This window comes from Colletotrichum scovillei (assembly GCF_011075155.1).
Source record: "Colletotrichum scovillei strain TJNH1 chromosome Unknown Contig00004, whole genome shotgun sequence".
In the NCBI taxonomy this organism is placed as follows: domain Eukaryota; kingdom Fungi; phylum Ascomycota; class Sordariomycetes; order Glomerellales; family Glomerellaceae; genus Colletotrichum; species Colletotrichum scovillei.
In genome coordinates this window covers 1,121,672-1,141,768 of record NW_023336262.1, presented here as the reverse complement: position 1 = coordinate 1,141,768, position 20,097 = coordinate 1,121,672, and the positions used below count along the sequence as shown (strand labels likewise).

The 20,097-nt window shown below is 50.7% G+C and overlaps 5 protein-coding genes across 5 annotated transcripts; 2 read left to right on the top strand and 3 right to left on the bottom strand.

The window, feature by feature from the left end:
* Window positions 1-209: 209 nt before the first annotated feature.
* HER10_EVM0008652 (uncharacterized protein) lies at window positions 210-2,765 on the bottom strand (the record flags this gene model as incomplete). Its single annotated transcript, XM_035478166.1, has 4 exons — window positions 2,488-2,765; window positions 1,511-2,419; window positions 608-1,426; window positions 210-509 (listed from the first exon to the last, which is right to left on the bottom strand). Exons 1-4 carry the CDS (start codon window positions 2,521-2,523, stop codon window positions 210-212), a joined length of 2,064 nt encoding a protein of 687 aa, XP_035335179.1. The 5' UTR covers window positions 2,524-2,765.
* A 4,738-nt stretch (window positions 2,766-7,503) lies between these two features.
* Window positions 7,504-12,685, top strand: HER10_EVM0007164 (uncharacterized protein; the record flags this gene model as incomplete). The annotated part of the gene is made up of 4 exons (XM_035476729.1): window positions 7,504-8,044; window positions 8,097-9,626; window positions 9,685-10,494; window positions 10,562-12,685. Exons 1-4 carry the CDS (start codon window positions 7,751-7,753, stop codon window positions 12,683-12,685), a joined length of 4,758 nt encoding a protein of 1,585 aa, XP_035335070.1. The 5' UTR covers window positions 7,504-7,750.
* A 1,172-nt stretch (window positions 12,686-13,857) lies between these two features.
* Window positions 13,858-14,974, top strand: HER10_EVM0012270 (arabinogalactan endo-1,4-beta-galactosidase; the record flags this gene model as incomplete). Its single annotated transcript, XM_035481668.1, has 2 exons — window positions 13,858-13,903; window positions 13,971-14,974. The coding sequence occupies 2 exons, from the start codon at window positions 13,858-13,860 to the stop codon at window positions 14,972-14,974; spliced, it is 1,050 nt and encodes a 349-aa protein (XP_035335440.1).
* A 478-nt stretch (window positions 14,975-15,452) lies between these two features.
* On the bottom strand, window positions 15,453-16,680 carry HER10_EVM0004132 (LysM domain-containing protein; the record flags this gene model as incomplete). Its single annotated transcript, XM_035473784.1, has 2 exons — window positions 15,453-16,361; window positions 16,480-16,680. 2 exons carry the CDS (start codon window positions 16,678-16,680, stop codon window positions 15,453-15,455), a joined length of 1,110 nt encoding a protein of 369 aa, XP_035334852.1.
* A 988-nt stretch (window positions 16,681-17,668) lies between these two features.
* On the bottom strand, window positions 17,669-19,248 carry HER10_EVM0001963 (uncharacterized protein; the record flags this gene model as incomplete). Its single annotated transcript, XM_035471695.1, has 4 exons — window positions 17,669-18,277; window positions 18,351-18,496; window positions 18,563-18,721; window positions 18,798-19,248. 4 exons carry the CDS (start codon window positions 19,246-19,248, stop codon window positions 17,669-17,671), a joined length of 1,365 nt encoding a protein of 454 aa, XP_035334688.1.
* Window positions 19,249-20,097: the final 849 nt, after the last annotated feature.

The following is a 20,097-nucleotide window of genomic DNA, read 5'->3' as shown; positions in this document are numbered from 1 at the left end:
CTCTCCAACTTGTCAATGTTGGCAAATGGTTGCGACAGGACCAGTTGGTACTTGAATGTATGTGGGGAAAGGTGCACTAAAATATGTAGGTAACGGGCCAGAGGTCAAATATGAATCAATTCTCATACCGCTCTTCTTCATCTGAACATCCACTTGATGTCTAATACAAGTTCGTTCTTGCTTCGTTACTCAAGACTGCTAGCCGGGCCTCATGCCGGTACATGTATCCAACTGCCCGAAGAATCCGAAGATTGGTTAGAAAAGGCCACCCTTCGGGTAGAACCACTAGCAACCTGGCGGAAGGATGGTAAAGGTGGGCCCCAGTATCCCTCATCTGTATCGTCCTCGCTAGCTCTAGACGCAAGTTTCGCCAACTCCTCGACTAAGTCTTCACAGCTTATTCTCTTTTTCCTGTCGCATTCAAGAACCTTGTATCTGAGAAGGTCCACAAAGTCTGTCACAAAATTCGCTTTTTCGGTCTTCGACTCATGATAGAGTTGAGCCAGCCACTGCGATGAATATAATCAGCACTCATGTAAAACAGGAAGCAGGAAGTCAGTCAAAATCTTGGGTCACCTGAAGAAGCGATGAAAAAAGTGATACTCACACTTTTCACTGATTTCTTTAACGACGTTTTGACCGTACTTCGATAATATTTCGCCAAAAAGAATTTGTCTTCCATCCATTTAGCCTTCTTTTGCTCGCCATCCCAATCTCTTTCTTTGGCGCGAGCACTGTTGTACTCAGTCACGGCGAGGGTCCCATGAACCACCCAAGTAAGAAACTCGGAGAAGACACATCCTAAAGCCCACACATCTGCCTTCCTGGAGTATACCTCCCCAAGCTGTACAAGCTCCGGTGCATCATATGTGGGGGCAGGACGTCGATCATTGGGACCTTGGGTGAGAGGCCGAGTTCGTGATGTCAGCCTGTGAAACTCTGTGAGACCGAAGTCTGCGATTTTTAGGACACCGATATCCAGGGGGTCGCCCAGCTGATTGAAGAGCAATATGTTCTCGGGCTTTATGTCACCATGGATTCCATATATGTCGCTGTCGGTTTCCTGATCTTCAGAAATCCGTTTTGCCTTTCTGAGTGCTTTGACGCGAACCTCATGAATGCTTTGCAGGGCCTCCGCCAGCGCATAGCATTGCTTTGCTACCCAGCGAAGGAGTGCTGCAGGTGAAATCTTACCTTGTTGTAACTGCGTCGGGCAAGTATTCCAAAAGTGCCGTAAATTGCCCCCTTCCGCCCAAGGGAACAAAAAGGAATACTTGCTCCCAATCTTGAAAGTCGCGCAAAGATCGAGGATATGGTTTCCTGGCACCATCTTGGTAAAGGCTTTGAGTTCCTTCTCAAACTCGTTTTCGGCCTGGTCAGGTTCTGCCGCGAGCAGGGTTTTGAGAGCAAATGCCTTGTGGTCGTGCTGCGCATGGAATTGGGCATGTTAGTCAGGTAAATACAGGCACGAGCAGAACAACAACTGTAGTAAATGGAATGGGGCACTCACAAACGAATGATGGTCCCGGTGTATCTCAACTTTTTGGACCATAGAGAATGTCCCTTCCCTTCTCTCCTCCCCAATGGAGGTCCAGGGCATGACTACTTCCTCAGCTAAGTGAAAAGTAGTCACCTCTCTCTTCTCATCGAGGTCAATGATGGGGGCAAGAATTTTCCACTGCTTCTCATAGAACTCCCTCGACAGCCTTGTACCTCCTTTTTTGAAACAAGGAAGGGGATTATCCCCAAACTGAGATTTTGGACTGATCAAGTTTTCCAGTGACGCGGGATTGAGCCACTCGAAAGGCAGATCACGGTCACGTAAACCATCCTTCATGAACGCCGGCAGTCTCTTTACCTTGCACATTAAGACCAAAATCACAAAAATACGTTGACTTGTCTCTCCTCCCTTACATTCTGTCCTGTCCACGCCACAGACGTAGTCAGCGAGACTACTCAACTCGCGTCCAGAGAAGTGCTGGCGAAGAACAGCATTGACTCGAGAACGTTGGCTGAACGAATGCAAGTCTCCAAATGGAAGCCATTGGTTCGAAGATGTAGGCTTAGGCTTCGTGAATCGCATAGCTTTGTGTATTTCTTCGCACATGGCTTCTTCTTCTTCCAATTCAATATCAGATTCCGTCTGTGCCTCCGCTTCGTTTCCGCTTGGCGATTCAAATGCTCCACCCGTAAAAATCGGCACAGCTGGCGAATTTGGCTGCAGATGGGGTAGTACCGTTCCTTGGTTCCTGGCTAGATTCATCCCGTAGCTGTAATTGTCGATTCGGTTCGACGTTCTTGTCGTGTTCGAGACATTGTCTAATTGCTTTGAGGTGGAACCACGGCGTCCAATCTTGTCCCCGTTGGGATATATCTGGAGGTTTCGTGTCGGAATATGGTCTTCGAGAAACTCCGTCACCTACATGTATTTTCTTCTTAGTTTCTTTGTCTGTGAAACGTCGCTCAAGAATTCGGCATCAGACTCACTTCCTCAACAAAAGAGTCGGATTGGGACTGAGGCATCTCTACAAACTAAGAGTGGCGACGAAGCCCGTTAATAGTTGAAGGAAACCAGGATAACGTGATGGTGTCTACAGGATTGCTATCCAGTCACATGCGATTGCTGGTTGCAGCATGTGTTGCGAAAATGTGACTCAGTGTCTTGTTATATCCGTGTTTGCCTGCAGCAGATGACGAATAGGGTGAAGTATGAGGAGGTTGCCGAGTGGGAGGTTGGCCGCTGGATAGTAGGTTGTAGATTTTGCTGATAACATGACGCCTCAACCTCCGAACTTGTCGGGAACTGGCCACTTTTAACGGTCCAGCAAGCGGCAAGGCGCATTCTTGTCGTAAGTCCCAATGATACCTTACCGAGACATTGCAGGGATATAATATGTGCCAAGCGTTGCGTGGTTGCCTCCCATATCATCGAGCGGCAAGTGATAACCTACAAAATGCAACAAAATGCAAATATGCAAATTTGGGGTGGCTTAGACTCTCGGTGTGGCCTGCCTGGTTGCCTTGGTACGCGTCGGGTTGCCTGGTTCGCACAGTGAGTGGTTCGCCCCAAAACGCTACATCGGGCTGCAGAAAACATCCTGCAGCCGCATAAATACTGCGTATTCCCGGCAATTTCCCCCCTCTCATCGGGCTTTCGCCGAAGTAATCCTCATTCTCTGCAATTAACGACAACGGAATCGCTTTTGAAATCATGGCGAATCCAAGAACACAATCATCCTCGTCGTCAAAGAGATCTACGGCGGCAGCCTACCAATCCTGGTCAGGCGCTCGCTTCACGGCAAAAATCCCGGGACGCTTTGTAAATCCGGCAAAGTTGGAAAATTTCCTTGACCGAAAGTTTGACGACTATTATACCGTCGAAGTATGTTCCTGTTCAAGATCTGACATCTCAAGTATAAATTCTGATATTGAGTAGATGCGCAATAACTTCTATAGCGTTACCACGCCATACCATCTTACAGCTGAAGAGATTAAAAGGAACTGTTAAAAGCTAGTCTATTCTGGCTCAGTAGTTCTGTTTCGATACATTCATCCACAACGTGAACGGGGGCCTTTCAGTTCTTTGGGCAGGCTCAGGGAGTCGTATTTGGCACGATCGCCTTACTTACCTTATCCCACCTTAAGTGATTGCTGGCGCGATCGTATATGATGTAATTGGATACGTGTATCAAGGAGCTTCTTGAGAAGCATTGTTTTTGGTATTTCTCTAGCAGTCTGATACTCTCAATACGAAGTTTCGGAGGTTTCGTTCGAGCATAGTCTTTTACACCCGGAAGATTTAGTTGCAATCACTCCCATCAACAAGAAGTCATTCAATCTTGCTGCTCTACAGAGGTAGTTATTACCCATGAACAGAATCATGCGGCTTCCGTAAAAGATGAGCGTTGCGGGTGTTGCGAGCTTCATAAATTGCCAAAAGCCTTATGCTTTGACAGTTAGATACGAAGACTTGTGAAAAACAATCGTTGACACTGCGAGGCATATCCAGATTCCAAATAATCACATGGACCCAATGATCAGAAAACACATGTTCGATTCAGGATGGTCTAAAGCACAGTGAGAATGTGTTGTAGTCCATGTTCGCCCTTATCTTTGCCTACTCGAATGACCTTTCATCTTGATTTTCACCACGGCAATTTCGGCCTGTGTGATTACTGTCAATGATAAGGTCTCAAGTCATAGAGCATTTTCGGTGTTAAACTCACGGCACTCAATAACCTCGACGTTTGGAAGTACCATTGTTGATCAATGAACTGTCTGTTTGTCAGTGAGTAGACCCCTCGCGAAGTTGGGAATACCAACCCCGTGAATTGTAAAATTGCCATCGCCAACAATGTTCGCCAAAGCTTTACTTAACAGTTTATGATTACCATACTGAATAGGCAGACTTTGAGTGTACATGCTGCCTTCGAAATGCCTTGGATGAGGCGTCTTGATCCGACCGAAGTAGGGCCTCTAAGGGCGTAGCATAACTCCTTACATGAACTCACAATAGGTGTGATATTCTTACTCTTAAATAAGCACATGTGCGAACTTCATGAGGCTGAGGCCTTACCGAAGGGACTTGCTGCAAATGAGAAAGAGGGCGAAAACATGCCACTGTTCAGGGCGAACCTCCAGGCAGGATGTGCCCAGCGATGCCCAAGTTGCATGCATGCAGTCGTTGCATATGCGGACCCACGCACAGCCCCGAATGTAGTCATGATGTTCCAATCTACCACGTTGGGCATTCTGCTTGGCTGATTGAGTACCCAGCAAAAGCTGCATGTCGTTGGCAGCCATTTACCCAAGTCGAAACCAGGACGGTCCGCACTGCTCGGGAGATGAGAGGAGCCTGCCGACGCACCCCGTTCCACACCAACCAGAGCATCCGCTAATACTCAAGGCAAGGCGCCCCTCGAGCGGGGTAAACCTTTCGAAATTTGCCGACATATTGGAAGAAGATGATGCTGACGGTGAGCTTAGCTCTGCCCGAAGTTCTCGGACTTGGCCTTAGATGCAGTTGAAGCAGTTTTGCTGCTCACTTCAAGGGTGGAGATTAAATTCGATCTCTGCGGCCCACCTCACATGCACCTTCTACTTGATGTCTCCCGTGATCTCAAACATCGTTCTGTTTCTCATGGAACACCCGAAAGCTCACTTAGACTTGATCCAAAATCGGGAGCTTCGTCAGTTCCGACCTAACATTGAACGAACCAGCCGCCATGTCCTGGCTATGCCGAGATCCGGCGATATTTGAGGAAGATCTAGAGGTGCTTGACTTTGAACCGACAGAAAGTCGACTGTTCTTAATCAAACGACAAAATAATGTGGGATGAATTCCTCATGAGCCGGCTTTTGATGAGTACATGTAAATTGTTCACGTTCTGACATTGAGAAGGCTCTTGACTATGCAGAGTCATGGACGATAAAGACATGTGCCGACTGGAAACAATGGTTAGAGACGGTAAGACTTCGCAATCACATTCGCACTGCCTTGTTATAGCCAAGCAGGACTAATATCGATATTCAACAGGATCGGTCGGAGCGACAATGTCTCGAGTCCAGCAGGCTCAATCTAGTAATAGCGGGTCGGGCGGAATTCCCTTGGAAACATGATCCGTCCGCTCTTTCAACACTACCCTGGTCGTACCAAATCTTTTCAAGAATTCAGCGACGCTTCCTCGTACACAGCGGCATTGTGAGGACCATAAACCGTAACACGAGCTGCATGTTTTCACCAATGAGCTTTGAATGGAACTTAAATGATTCCAAACAAAAGTCACTGGGTACGTGCCCACTTAATTGATGAGATAGCTGGTCTTGGGTGGCTGATCAAAGATAGTGTACCTCTGCAGGACGACAGCATCCTGGTCAGGAGACATGGCTTTATCTGTGACTTTTATCCCCAGTACTCTGACCACAAATGCTGTCTTGTTCGGATGTGATCTCAAGAAGCCGGACATGTACGACGATCGTCTGACCTTGGCCGATATTATCACTAGTCGACTGAAGAATTCAGATACCCCGGTGTTTCATCCGATGATGTTACCGACCATATTTGCAGATGTCGAACGAGACAGACAAATCGAGCTCGTCCGAGAAAAGCTGGAGCAACTAGGACGACGAATCGATCGCATTGCCTTCAAGAAGCCCACTGTGAAACCTTCAGCGATACCCCGCAGTGAGATGGAAACTCTCGACGATGATGAGAAAGCCATGTCCAGTCCATTTGGTGCCCATCACCTTCAGCAGGGCATGTCAACTTCGTCTGGCTCAACCACCCTCAATGAGGATAAGGGTCTTGTTCCACCTTGTACTTTTCCAGACGAAGAAAGTCTTCCAACCGCCAAGCTCTGGCAGCAAATAAGTCGTCTTAGAGTTGGCTTGAGCAATTGGAGAAGGCAGCTACTGAAGATGATTTCTCACGTCGAAGATCTCAATCGCGTCGAGTTTGCACCTCGTGGACCTTTCAACAGCACATACAGAGAAGAGCAAAGACTACAGTTCTTTCTCACAGGAGAGCGAATCAGAGACAGGCTGCAAGAGTTAGTTGACGAGTATGATGAGTACATCAGAGAATGCTCACACATAATGGACGGGTTCAGCTTGGCGACTCAGCTTGTAAGTTGATCACAGTCTATAATTCGTCACCGCGACGTACCGTTTGCTAATCTGTTCCGAGTAGGAAATCAGCCAGATTGGTCGTAGCGATGCCAAGACGAACCAAGAGATATCGCGAGTCAACCTAGATGTTGCCAAAATGACCCGAAGGGACGGCAGTATCATGAAATCAATCGCGGTGTTAGGGATGATCTTCCTACCTGCTTCTTTCGCAACGGTGCGTGATTCGATTACCCAAATGAACATGAATGTCGGTTTGACCCCTGTCAGGCATTTTTCTCTATGGACTTCTTCGACCTTCCCAAAGAAGGAAAAGGTGGAACACTGTCAAGTCTTTTTTGGATTTACGTACTCGCCGCGGTTTTGTTGACATTGGGCACGGTGACTATCTTCTATTTCTGCATCTTGAAGAAGAGGAACAAAGAGGTTGAAAGCGACAGAAGCTCAACAGCAGTATCGTTGGTATGAGATGTTGTCTTCAGCCTTGAATTTCAGTCTCGAATGTGTCGACAATTACATAAGAGCGGCTTCAATTTCTTAATCGAGTGACCAAGCTAGAACGCAGTGGGCAAGTAAGCTGACATCAGATCACACCCATTGAGTAGCTCTGGACCCTTTTTCAACAACTCATGTGACACAGTAATCAAACATCCGTTAGTGCAGAAGAAAATGATTCGACGCATCCAGCGGCTATTCGGTAGCTTTGTACCCATGTCAGTTCAGCCGCAATTTGATGTGGTAGCTCGTACTCGACTGAAAACCCATGTATGGTAATCACCCCACCATTTGCTGCGAAGACGAGGCATTTGGTGCTGCATGTAATGTCGGATCAGGCTGCAGGATTGCTAGCGAGAATTGTTGCTGAGTTCTCCGCCCACGCGCTCATATCTGCCCGACCGCAATATTGTTTACATAAGTACTGAAGTACTATAGCCATCAGAATTGGCACGGATATTTTGTCTTCTTGACTCGTCTTGGACGTAATCACGCCAGCATCAGCAATCGTGTCAGCACCAGTACTTCTGGAGACACCGCCAGAATAGAGCTATCTGGCGGAGCATAATCCTTCGTCCGTCGCTGCTTCATTACCCCCTCTCAAGTACTGTCTTCAAAGAATCGCGCCACGATGAGGGAGCAGGAAGCATCAGATTCGCCAAGTAAGAAACTCGCCAATGGAGACAAGTCCATGGATGAGATCTGGGCAGCCGCAGCCGAGCATTTCCGGGAAATATGCGGCGAGTCGCTGAATAAGGGCGAGTTGAAGAGCTTTGAAGACGTGCAGAGGCAGATTGAGAACAGCGGCAAAGTCAATACAAGCCCGAGTCCGGAAGATAGCTGGGAGACAGCTAAGAATGTCGGCCTTAGTTCTCTCAAGTACCTCAAAATGCTCGTGGGAGCTGCTTCACAGGCCTCTTCATTTGTGAGTCTGAGTGAGTTTCATTTTTGCTCGACTTGACCGCTGATGCAACCAGATCCCGATCCCGGCCGTGGCAAGCAATATCACAGCCAGTGCGCTCTCATTCGTGTTCGACATCCCTCAGGCTATCAAAGGCTACAACGATGCCGTCGATCAAGTCTTTAGCGAAGTGTCGTCGGCGCTGTCTCAGTTCCAGATCTATCAGTCCATGGACAGCGTCGATCGCTTGCTGATCAACCAGATCAATCTGGTTCTCATACGCTTTGTCGAGGTTTGCGCTCATGTTGTCAAGCATCGCCAGGGCCGTAGACGTGACCGAGTCTTCCAACGAGTCAAGTCCATTTTCGACAGCGACACAGACTTGGCCGGTGCCATGGCAGCATTCAAAGGGGCTTTGCAGGGACAGCGCGATGTTGAAGGAACTGTCACGCTTGCGGTGGTTGTAGAAACGCAAAGGGCTGCGCAAGAGACCCACAAGGGCGTCCAGTCTCTGACAGATGACGCTGACCGCACGAAGACACTGACCAAGATTCGCGACAATCTTGGCGTGCCGTCAACTGTTCGGCTCGACACCAACACCACGCAGACAGTTACCACCATCTCGGACAAATGTTTCAACGGCACAGGTTCGTGGATCTGGACTCATGAAGCGTACACCTCATGGACAGCATCAAACGATAAAGATGTATTGGTTGTGTCCGGTCCTGAATCATCCGGAAAGACATCTGTCACTGCTCTCATCACCAAGCGCCTCGAAGAGCAAAAGGGGCGCACCTATGTTGCCCACTACTTCTTCCCAGTCAGCACGAAGAAGTCGGAAAATGACAAAAATCCCGTACAGACAGCGCTGAAATACATGGCTTTTCAAATTGCTCGCGTCGATGCCACTGTACGAAAGGCCTTGAACAAGGCGTGTGACGCTGGGCCTGCCGCATTCCGTCGCTCATCGAGCATCGAGAACTTGGAGAAGCTGTGGTCAGATCTCAAAATTGGAGCACCTGGATCAGGAGCTACATACTATCTGGTGTTCGATGGAATCGAGAATCTTCATCAAGATCAGTTGAAGATGCTCCTTGAGTTTGTCTTCGGTTCTCGGTCGAAAGAGAAGCCGACTCGGCGAGTGCGCATTTTGGTGAGCGGCACAGACGCCAAGCTGAAGACTGCGTACCAACCAAATTTCGACGATGCGTTGAGAATTCAAATGGAGAAGGAGAACGAACAGGATATGCGGCTCGTCATCATTGAGTCTTTGAATAAGCAGGGTGTGCTTCCAAACGCCGGAACCAATTCGCAGCAACAAAAGGCTAGAGACAAGATTCTTGAGAAGCTTCCACAGAATGTGAACGGAAGATACTCAACATTCCAGCCTCAGCTAGACGGCGTCATACGTCTTTTGAGTACACGTATGGCTACTGTTGAAGAGTTGGACCGCATGCTTGATCAGTCAATGAGCAGTTTCGAGGCGGCGATCAACGATCTCCAGCGGTCATTGACAGCTGATGAAATTATTGAGCTGAACGAAATGCTCAAATGGGCCTTGTATAGCCATTATTATCTTACCCTGGAGCAACTTGAGTCCGCCATGGTAAGCACCCTATGGTATGCTCTTGTCTGTGCAGAGACTGACATCAAGTGCAATAAAGAGGCTGTTTTCAGGCATAGAATCTCTTACATCTCTCGAGTACGTCATTAGAAACAAGTACTCAGCTGTATTGATGATCGAAGATGGCAGTGTTTTTCCTCAAGACGGTGTTGTGGAGTACTTGCAGAAGCAGAGAGAACTTTCAAACCGCTCGGCCAACTCCAAAGATCGCCCTACGATCAGCATGACCATCACCATCAACAACGTCGACCAAGAGCTTTGCGGGCACTTTCTCTGGGATCTTGCAGATATGGCGATCCGGGACAAGTTCAAATTTGATTTCAACAACTCAAACGCTCTGCACAACAGCAGCCAGCGTATTATTTCAGTGGACGAGTTTGAAGCCAATCAAACGATTGTGACTCGGGCATTCAACTACCTGAAAGGCAATCCCCAAGAGGAGACGAAAACCATTGGAGAGTACCTCGTCTGTTGGCTTCCCTACCACCTGGGCCAACTTCGACAACTCGAAGACGAGGGCAAGGGAGAATTGACAACAAACGAAAGGGCAGAGATTGGAAGTAATCTGTATAACCTTTTCAAAGACGACGCGGTCTTCAAACGGCATAGGGCATCTCTCGAAGAGGTCTATTGGTGGGCAGACGAGATGACAGACGTTCAGAAGTGGCTAACCGATCCAACTGTCGTTCGGAAGCTCGATAAGCCATGGCGTGCCAAGATGGAGCGTGCACGATATCCCACAAGAGGATATCTTAAAGAGTTCGTTCATATGGTGGTGCGAGGGTTCCTAAGAGAAAGGAGCTGGAATGTATCAAGCGCTTGCCGGTGGCTGAAGGAGTTCATGGCCGCGGTAAGCTTTCCTAAGAAACGTCGCATGAAGCCTTTGATCATAGGGTGCTGACAATAGTACTGAACAGGACAAGGACAAGGTTGAGAAGCTTCCAGATGCCCCAACCCCTGATGGAGATGACGCGAATCAAGAGGGCTCATCAACTCCGTCCTCATCCGCTGGCTCTAGCGACGAGATAGACTGGGACGTTGCCAGCAAATGGTGCCAAGACATCCTCGGACTGTCAGACGCAGATCTTGATTCACTTTGGTATGAAAGACTCGCCGAGGCATCCTCTTGGGTGGGGAACAATCCTGATCAAGCTCTGTCGCTTTATCAGAAAGCCGCTCAACTTGAAAACCCAAGCTGGCGGTGTTACCACGGCCTAGGCATGACGTACTATAATCGAGAGCAGTTGGAGCAGGCCATCGAACAAGTGGAGCTCGCTCTGAAGGAAGCCGAATCGGAGAAGACTACGCCAAAGCCAGATTCAAAGGAGATCGTCGGGTTGCATTTGTTGCTTGGCAGGTACAACTATGAGACGCAGAAGATGGCCACTGCGGCAGAGCACTACTTGGTGGCGTCTCAAAGCGACGACACTGAACAGGCAATCGCCGGACAACTGGGACTTCTGAAGGCAAAACTCATGTCCTCAGATGTCACCGAGGCTGCACAATTGCTGAAGATCATGATCGCTGGAGAAGGCGGCGAAAGGAGGATGACTGAAATCCTGAAGAAGATAGCGAGGGACTTGGAGCACGACGTTCTCGCCTCAAGCATGTTCAGAACCACCAAAAACGATCCAGAGCTTCTGGAGAAGATGGTCCATATGATGTACGCCGCCACGCAGAAGTCCACCGCGCAAGAAGAACGCCACACCGAGTCTTCTAATTTAGATGCGCAATACGAGGAAGAGGAAGCCCGAGGAGTGCTCCTCTTCGACCTTGGCCTCGCCGCGTATAAGTTCGGAATCACACTGGATGAAAAAGAGCCCGTGAGCGAAGCCCTACGTCTTTGGACTGAGAGCCGAGACCAACTCGCCAACGTGGGTGGCCGCAACGCCTACGTTGCGCGGTCAAACGCCACCTCGGCTCTTGCGAACCATTACTTCTCGAACCAAGGAAAGGGGAAAGATGGAGAAAACCTCGAAGCATTGGCCAAACTCGTCCAAGAGGAAGCAAATAATTTCGACGACTCTTTAACGGCACTTCTAGCCGCACTTCATGCGTTACGTGGAGAGAAGGATAAGGCCAGATCAGTGCTCAGGCCTCGGGTAGTACAGGCTCTTCAGATACTTTCTGACGAGATGCCCGATAATGATAACTATGGCTTCTTCCTCCTCCAGCAAGTGTTGAAGAGCTATCGACAAGAAGACTTCAAGGGCGTGTTCATCGCCCATTCCTTGCGGGGCCAGCCAGATCTTGTGACGGGCGGTCTGAACTTTACAGCCGAGGATATCAAGGATGAAGTTACAGACAAAGAAAAGGTTCTTGAAGTTCTTACGGTACTGGCGAAGGGAACTACCCAGCTCGTGAGAACTCAAGTGCCAGATAGTGCGTCACAACTAGAGCGCATCCAGGCCGCCAAAGCACACATCGACTCCCTTGTCCTCGCAAGTCAATCGAACCTCGCCTCCAGAGTTGACACAAGCCATGAAGACAAGCCAACTATTCCGGACAATGCTGGCTCTCCAACTGATGTTGCACATCGCATACTCCAGTCGCGCATCTCGGACCTGCTGAAGCAGCACACACCTACAGTTGAAGTTGAGACGCAGTGGTTCTGCGATGGTTACACTTCGGAGGGCAAGAAGTGCGAGAAGAGAGGTGATTTTGAATCGGAGTTTTACCAATGCGTCTACTGCTTGGATAAGGACTTTTGCAGAGAATGCCTGGCGCGATTACGTGACCCTGAATCCGACGTGATTACGGTTTGCAGTGAAAAGCATCAGTGGCTTCGGAGACCACGACAGGGGGAGGATGTTTGTGTTGGCCCGGCAGCGAAGACTGTTCCTGTACCATTGGGCGTGGAACCAGTTGATGGTGATGCCAACGTTTTACGAGCTCGGTATGCCAAGGATGGTGGGCAGATGATCTCAGTTGAGGAGTGGAAGGAGAGTTTGGCAAGAGAATTCGATATCCCACTGGACGAGATAAAGAGTGGTGTGGCTGCGTTGAATGCGCCGGAGGACGAAAGCAAGAGCACCACCTAATGAGATGATGTGCATCATGTGTACTTAGTTGGTCATTATGGCTTAGTCGTCAAACACATGTATGACGGTCAATCACACTATCGAGAGACTATGCGTCAGCCCCTCTAAGAGCTTTCAAAGTCTTAGCATAAAATATGGTCGCAAGTGGACTAAAAGAGACTCGCAATCGACGAAATCAAGTGTACGTGCTTTCGCTGCCCAAGGGGCCATAGCTGCTGTTCTGAGTTTAAGCAAAGCCGATGACGACGACCACATCCACATTGTGGGCAGCAGATTCACGTGGATGTGCGCGTTTGTGAAGAAGGCTCCTGCGTTGCCGTGATAAGTGTACCTTAAGCTTCTGGTGATGCCAGTGCATTTTATGGCGAGCGTCAACTGTTTAACCTGACTACGCGACTTCAGTATTTGCTCGGTTGCAAAACACTCTTCTGTCACATTGATGGCTGAAGATGGAAATGAGGCCTGCAGGGAACTGAGGAGAGCGTTGTTTCAAATAGACGCTGGGAACACAAGCACTTGGACTGTTCACTATTCCAACCAACTCAGGAGTATATCGACAAACTTCAGTAAGGGAAAGTCGGTCTCGGAACATATGTCTTCAATTATTTAAATATGCTTTATGCATCAATCATCCGTCCCATGGTTGTTGCTAATCGTTCACCCGAAGTTTGATATCCACAACATCTCAAAGATAAGCGGCGGCCCTGGCTTACTTCAAACAAACGGCTGTGCGTCTAGGAAAGTTCTAAGCCCATTAACGTTAAACAGACCCCACCAACACTGGCTCCAATCGTACGAATTGCGTCAACCCAATAAATGAACCGTCCCTGAAATTTGACAGGCGCCGCATCTGCCGTGCCGATGTGCGCTCGCGTCCGGGATCCCTTCGGGTTGCCCCCAGTCCAGCCCCTTTCATCGGGCTGGACCATCAGATGACACATTGACAGCTACCGCCAACAACGCTGCTGTTCCCTGTCAAAATCATTGATCCGCAACTAGGCTAGCCGTGCCGAGGCGCTGCTGAAATGAACCAAGCAATGATATGTCGGAGCAGGGTCGAAAGGGGACGGCATGCCGCTGTGGAATAGTCGCTGGCTCGAGAACAAAACGATCGGCTCGGCCGCCAATCTTCGATGCGTCCGTAACTTGTCGGTCGTTACCAAATCGCAACCATGATGAAAGCTCTCTTCCTCACGGCATTGGCTGCTGGCTCAGCTGGTAGGTTTCCTTGTCGAACCCCCCCGGCATTCACGAATTCGCCCCCTAACCAACATTTGTCCCACAGCCGCGGCGAACCTCAAGTACCATGGAATCGACTGGTCGTCCACCATCGTGGAGGAGCGTGACAAGGGCGTCGCCTACAAGAACGCCCAAGGCGTCGCGAAGCCACTGGAGGAGATTCTCGTTGACGCCGGCGTGAACATGGTCCGCCAGCGCGTCTGGACCGTCGAAGGCGACTATGGCATCTCATACAACCTGGAGCTTGCCAAGAGGGCCAACGCATCGGGGCTCATGTTCGGCCTCAACCTGCACTACAGCGACAGCTTCACAAACCCGGGTCTCCAGGACATCCCGACCGGCTGGCCCACGGCCATTGACGCCCTCGAGGCCCAGGTCACCAACTACACCGCCGAGGTGTGCGCGGCGTTCGCCGCCGCCGGGCTCTACCCCGAGATGATCACCATCGGCAACGAGATTGACGGAGGTATCCTCTGGCCCACGGGAAAGTACGATCAGCCCGAGAACCTCGCCCGCCTGCTGCACGCTGGCTCGGCCGCCATCCGCGCCTCTGCCCTGGGCTCGACTACGAAGATTGTCACGCACCTTGCCCACGGGTACGACGCCGACCTGCAGGACTGGTACTACGACATGCTCGTCAAGACTGGCAAGTTCACTACCGCCGACTGGGACGTCATTGCGGTATCCTTCTACCCCTTCTGGAGCTCGAAGGCGACATTCTCTGCCCTCGAGACAGCTCTCAGTGGCCTCGCGACGCAGTACAGCAAGGAGGTTCAGGTCGTCGAGACGAACTGGCCGACCAAGTGCACGTCGCCCGATTACACGTTCCCCTCGGACCAGCTTAGCATTCCGCTGAGCACGGCAGGCCAGACGGAGTACATCACGATGGTCGCGGACACCCTGAAGAAGATTCCCTCTGCCACCGGTCTTAATTACTGGGAGGCTGCATGGATTTCCAACGCCGTCCTGGGTTCCTCTTGCGAGAGCAACGTCATGTTTGATGGTACCGGAAAGGCTTACGATAGTCTTGCTGTTTTTGGCACCATTTGAGATGGTCGTTTCGTCTTACTCCTCTTCGATAGAGAAGCATCGCTTATTCATGTAAATATTTCTTTGAGGTAATCCTCTTCATCCGGTAGAGATCAACTACTTCAGTACATAACCCAGTCTTGATCGCACTGTTGAGTGCGTTGTATCCCAGGGAGTTTACCAGAGGAATTCGGCGAGCATCACATCTCACGCAATGATGGAGCCTGTAAGATGATTTTTCCCGGCTTGACAAAGAACGTCCCGTCAAATCTCATTAACGACACGGAGCAGATCGAGACCTTGTTGACTCCAAGATAGTCAAATCAATCAATCTTATCTTCACAGAATCATGTGATGCTTTATTAAATAGGAAGATGTATTACATAGGTTCCCCTCATCTTGATACCCCTGTGAGGAATGCCGTTTCTAATCCGCCGAGAAAGTATATACAGAGAAGAGAAGTTACGACCCGGAAGGCCTGTGTAAAGCAGTTCGCTGCTTAAACACCAACACAGACGTAGGTCTTGGCCCACATGCTTTGACAGGTCGCACCCACGCCCGTGTTCCACTTGACAAAGTTGGCGAGGGTGATGCCGTTGTAGCTGATGATCTGGTCGCACGTGTTGCCCTCGGACACATAGTGGAACTTCTTGCAGTTGGTCACCATTCCCGGCTGCGTGGGCTGGGGCGTAGTCACGCCGTTGCCGGGGGCCGTGGTGGTGACCGGAGGCTTCGTCGTGGTGGTCGGCGGCGTCACGGCGCCCCCGATGACGCCGACGCACACGTTCACCTCGGCCCACATGCCGCTGCAGTCAGCGCCCACGCCCGTGTTCCACTTGGCGAAGTCGGCGAGGCTGATGCCGTTGTAGCTGAGGACCTGGCTGCAGGTGACGCCCTGGGCAATCCAGTGGAACTTGTTGCAGTTGGTCACCATGCCCGGCTGCGTCGGCTGTGGCGTCTGGATGCCGTTGCCCGGGGTCGTGGTGGTGGTAGTCACGGGTTTGCTGGTGGTTGTCGGCGGCGTCGTGGACGTGGTTCCGCCGATGACGCCGACGCAGACATTGACTTCAGCCCACATGCCCGTACATTCGGCGCCGACGTTGGGGTTCCACTTGGCAAAGTCGGCGAGACTGATGTTCGCGTCGCTGAGGACCTTGCTGCAGGTGACTCCGGACGCGACAAAGTAGAACTTGTTGCAGTTGGACACCATGCCAGGCTGGATCGGTGTAGGAGTGGTCACGCCATTCCCAGGAGTCGTTGTGGTGGTAGAAGCTCTGGTGGTGGTTGTCAACGTCGTGGGAACACCGGGGGCGGTAGTGGAAGGGGGCGCGGGCGCCGCTCCCCAGTTTTGCTCGATGCAGTACGAGTTGCCTGTGATGAAGGTACAGGAGGCAGACAAGATGGGGTTCTGGTGAGGATGAGTGTTAGCAATAGTCGAGTAGCATTGATATCCAGAAAGTTCAACTTGGCTTGATCGACATAATTCTATCTTGATACATGATGCTAGATTGTAGGGGGTAACTTACGTATGCAACAAGCTGAGCCTGAGTGATGCCGTACGTGGCAGTCACTCGCTCGCAGGTATCAGATGCGCCGGCGACAAACCACCAGGTGCAGTCCGTGATGGTGCCCGGATCCGCGGTCGAGGGTGGTGGCTCGGCCCACTGAGCGACAGCGCCGAGGCAAAGCAGCTGCGCAACAAGACTTGACTGGAGCATGAACTTCATCTTGAAACAGGAAGCTTGCTGTCTGGTACGTCTTTGTTCAGCCAAGTCTACTTGATAGTTTCGCTGATGACAAGGGGAAGCTCAATGGATGTAAGATAGACGATGGTACGACATATAAATATTCAACATCATGATAGTAAACTGATTCGGTTTGTCGTTTTCAACCAAAAGTTCCCAGACACCCATACAAGGCTCGATTCAGCGAACGTGACATGATTGCGGTCAATCCTGTGAGGCTCGTACCGTATAGAACTAAACGAATCCGACCAAGACTGCAATTTCCGACTCCTCTCCGGCCAAGGCACAATGCTGACTTCATCTCCGCAACGGCGTGAGATTTCTGTATCTAGCCAGTAAGAGTTGCATTAGGAGCCACAACTTCTAGACAGTTGATCTATAGGATTCTCGCCTACATGCATATATTGGTGGCGACTCAGGGCAGCCGAGGGTCGTCCCTAGGCGAGTTCAGGCTGAAAAGATATTTTGTTCAATACGTTGCATTGCCAAGATAGACTATTTTGGTGGCCATGCGAGGGGTGCTTACGGTTGCATTAGGCTTCCCCTGCCAAGAGGCAGGGATTCATGCACGTAACCGAGGAACCCATCGAACCTGATGAGTACTGGAGTTTCTAGAGTGAAGGAAAATCAGACGTAACTAAGAGACTCTCAATGTATCAACTGACACGGGCCAGAAACGAGCGATAAGTTTGCCGAATAGGGTACATTTCACACACACCAAGTGGGCTCGAATCAAGATCTCTAGATATCTCATACCAAATTCAAGATCACAGAAAGCAGACTCTTCAAGATTCATGGCCAAAACATCTTGATTACACAGATATACGAATATGAAGCTAATGAGTGTCGTGAAATATAAACAGAAACAGTGTCATGCGGGATGACCACCTCTTTCCTGCCAGGTAGTAGAAAGTATAACAACACCAAAGGCCAGACAGTATCTGCCCTAATCCGACTCATGTGATCCAGTTCAGAGAGTCTGGTCAAAGTCTCTGACTGGGTGAAGACAGTACCAAAGTCCAACACGCAAGTACTGCGAGCAGCTTTCGGCATTACGCAAGGAGGGGTTAGCCTTCAGAAACAGGTTGATAGTCACAGCGTTGCCGGCAATGATTGTCGAGCAAGTCGCACCCTCCTGGGCCTGGACATATTGGCCACAAAGATCCGTGGTACCCTGAGCGACTGTGCCAGTAGTAGGGGGATCAACCCTAGTGTCAGCGTAGCCGTCGCCGGAACCACCGGGACCCCCGATGCCTCCGTTGCCCGTGTCAGTTCCGTTACCGGAACCAGGCCCACCGTCTGGAAGTCCGCCGGGCGCGCTGACACAGATTACGTTGCCCCAGTACGGAGGCGAGGTCTTGGAGGACCAGACGTTGGAGCACCGGTCGTTCAGGCCGCCATTCCACTTGATGATGTTCTGCCATGTGGTCGCCTGATCCACCCCAATGGCAACGCAGTCGTCTTTCTCCTTGACCTCATACGTGGTTTCGCAAGTCAGGGGCAGACAGAGCTCCAAACCATTCTGAGGAGCGTCGCAGTCTAGGAGGCTTGGGTTGATGTAATAGAGACTTGCTGCAGACTGAAGTCGAAAGGCTCGTTAGCATCATGCTGCCGCTCATCATCACCATTCCGTCTCGCCATGCTGCACTTACGATGGACTTCGCCTTTGCAATGCTGTTGCAAGTGTCGCCGTTTTGAACAGTGTATTTGACTCCCGTCACGCAGCTATCTGGCACAGTACCATTGGGGCTTATGACGGGTGGTTGGGGGTCTGTAGGTGTAGTAGCCCCTCCACAGTCTGGAAGAGAGCCTTGGTCAGATGCTGGTAGAGAATTTGAATCGTAAGTTGGGCTTGAGCACTTACTTTCGTTGATGTAAAGCAGCCTCTCGGCGTGCAAGCTATCGTAGGCGGAATAGGGCGACCGCTGCATGAGCCGGAGCTTCTCTCCGTAACAGAAGGAGCACAGCTGATCCTTGGGCATATCAGCAAGGTCCTCGACATCATCAAAGGCCTCGATCTTAGCTGCGGCATATTGTGTTAATTAAAGTTCTGGTAGCGTATTAGAAGTTCTCAGAGGCTGCTTTGCCCTATAGCTCACCATTGCAGTATGCGCCGTCGGTATCCTTCAAGCAAGTCTCGTTCCATCCAGAGGTGACGGAGTCGATGAGAGACAGCACCGGATATCCCTGGAACAGCTCGGGCGTGGAAGCGCAAGAGCCCGCGATGCGCCGACGAGCCGTGGACAAGGCAGTCGAACAAGTGGCAGAGCAGACCGTGTCCGTGAAGGCCTTGTCTCCCGGCGTGCCATGATACACCTTCTCGCCGAGGTTGCGGACGTAGACATCGCAGTTGATCGTCTGGTAGAGGACCGACTCGCAGGCGGAAGTGAGACCAAAGCCAGAGAGGGTGCCTTGAGCGGCGAGCTGGAAGCCAGTGGCAGTCTGTCTTTGCGCGAGGGACTGGGGGACACCTCTGGACTCAACAGCAGAAGAGCTCAGGCATAGGGCGAAGAGGGCGCTCGCGAGGCGACGTGAGCTTGAAAAAGACATGACGTCTCGCTGGTGTTGTAACGAGTGACTGTGGGTAGAGACTGGAGTGGATGATGAAAGGACGAGAAGGCCGAACGGCTCTGGTCTGGATACGAGAAGACCAACGTCAAGTCTTCAGTTCAGACCGCGAGTTTCCAACCATACCGCTGACGATATGACTGCAAGTGATTTCAACTGCTCCCTTTCCCCACTCATGTAGTATAATTTTGCGATGCCTAATTTTGTCATCTCTCGTGTCGCCGGCCGGGTCAGGCTTCTATCCAGAGTCCGAGAGGTTGTAAGTGCCGAGAAGGCTGGACCATCAGTCCCTTGGCGAACCGCCCTTGGCAAATTAGACTCCTGAAGTCTGCATGGTAAGACAAGAGGCAATCTTGTGCCTGAAAGCGGCAGGTGAATGTTGAAAATTGAGCACTCGTGATAGAGAGACGATGGTGCCTGCTTGGCGATTCAGCGAAAATGCAAGGAATCGCTTGCAGGATCGTCCCGTGGGACGGCCAGGGCCGCATCGGAAGTGGATGCGGACAGGGATCGGTGATCGGGGACCCGTTGCATTGTGCTTATGCATATTTCTAATTACCATTCCCGTCTCCGCAATTATCGGTCTTATTCCTGATCGAATGGTGAACGCGAGACCGGGTTGATGGTCCTTCGGAACCAAATCACCTTGTAGACTGCAACGTTGTCAGCCCTAGGGCCGATTTGGGTATCCGAGAGAGACATGTCGGCGGAGTCGACAGCAAGGGACTCTCGGAGCCCTCTCCCCATGCGTACATGATCTTCCATTGAGGCAATTTGAACCTGCGTTTCTGCCCCCAAGAGGCAGAGGCAGCAAGACGCGGGGGTCAGGGG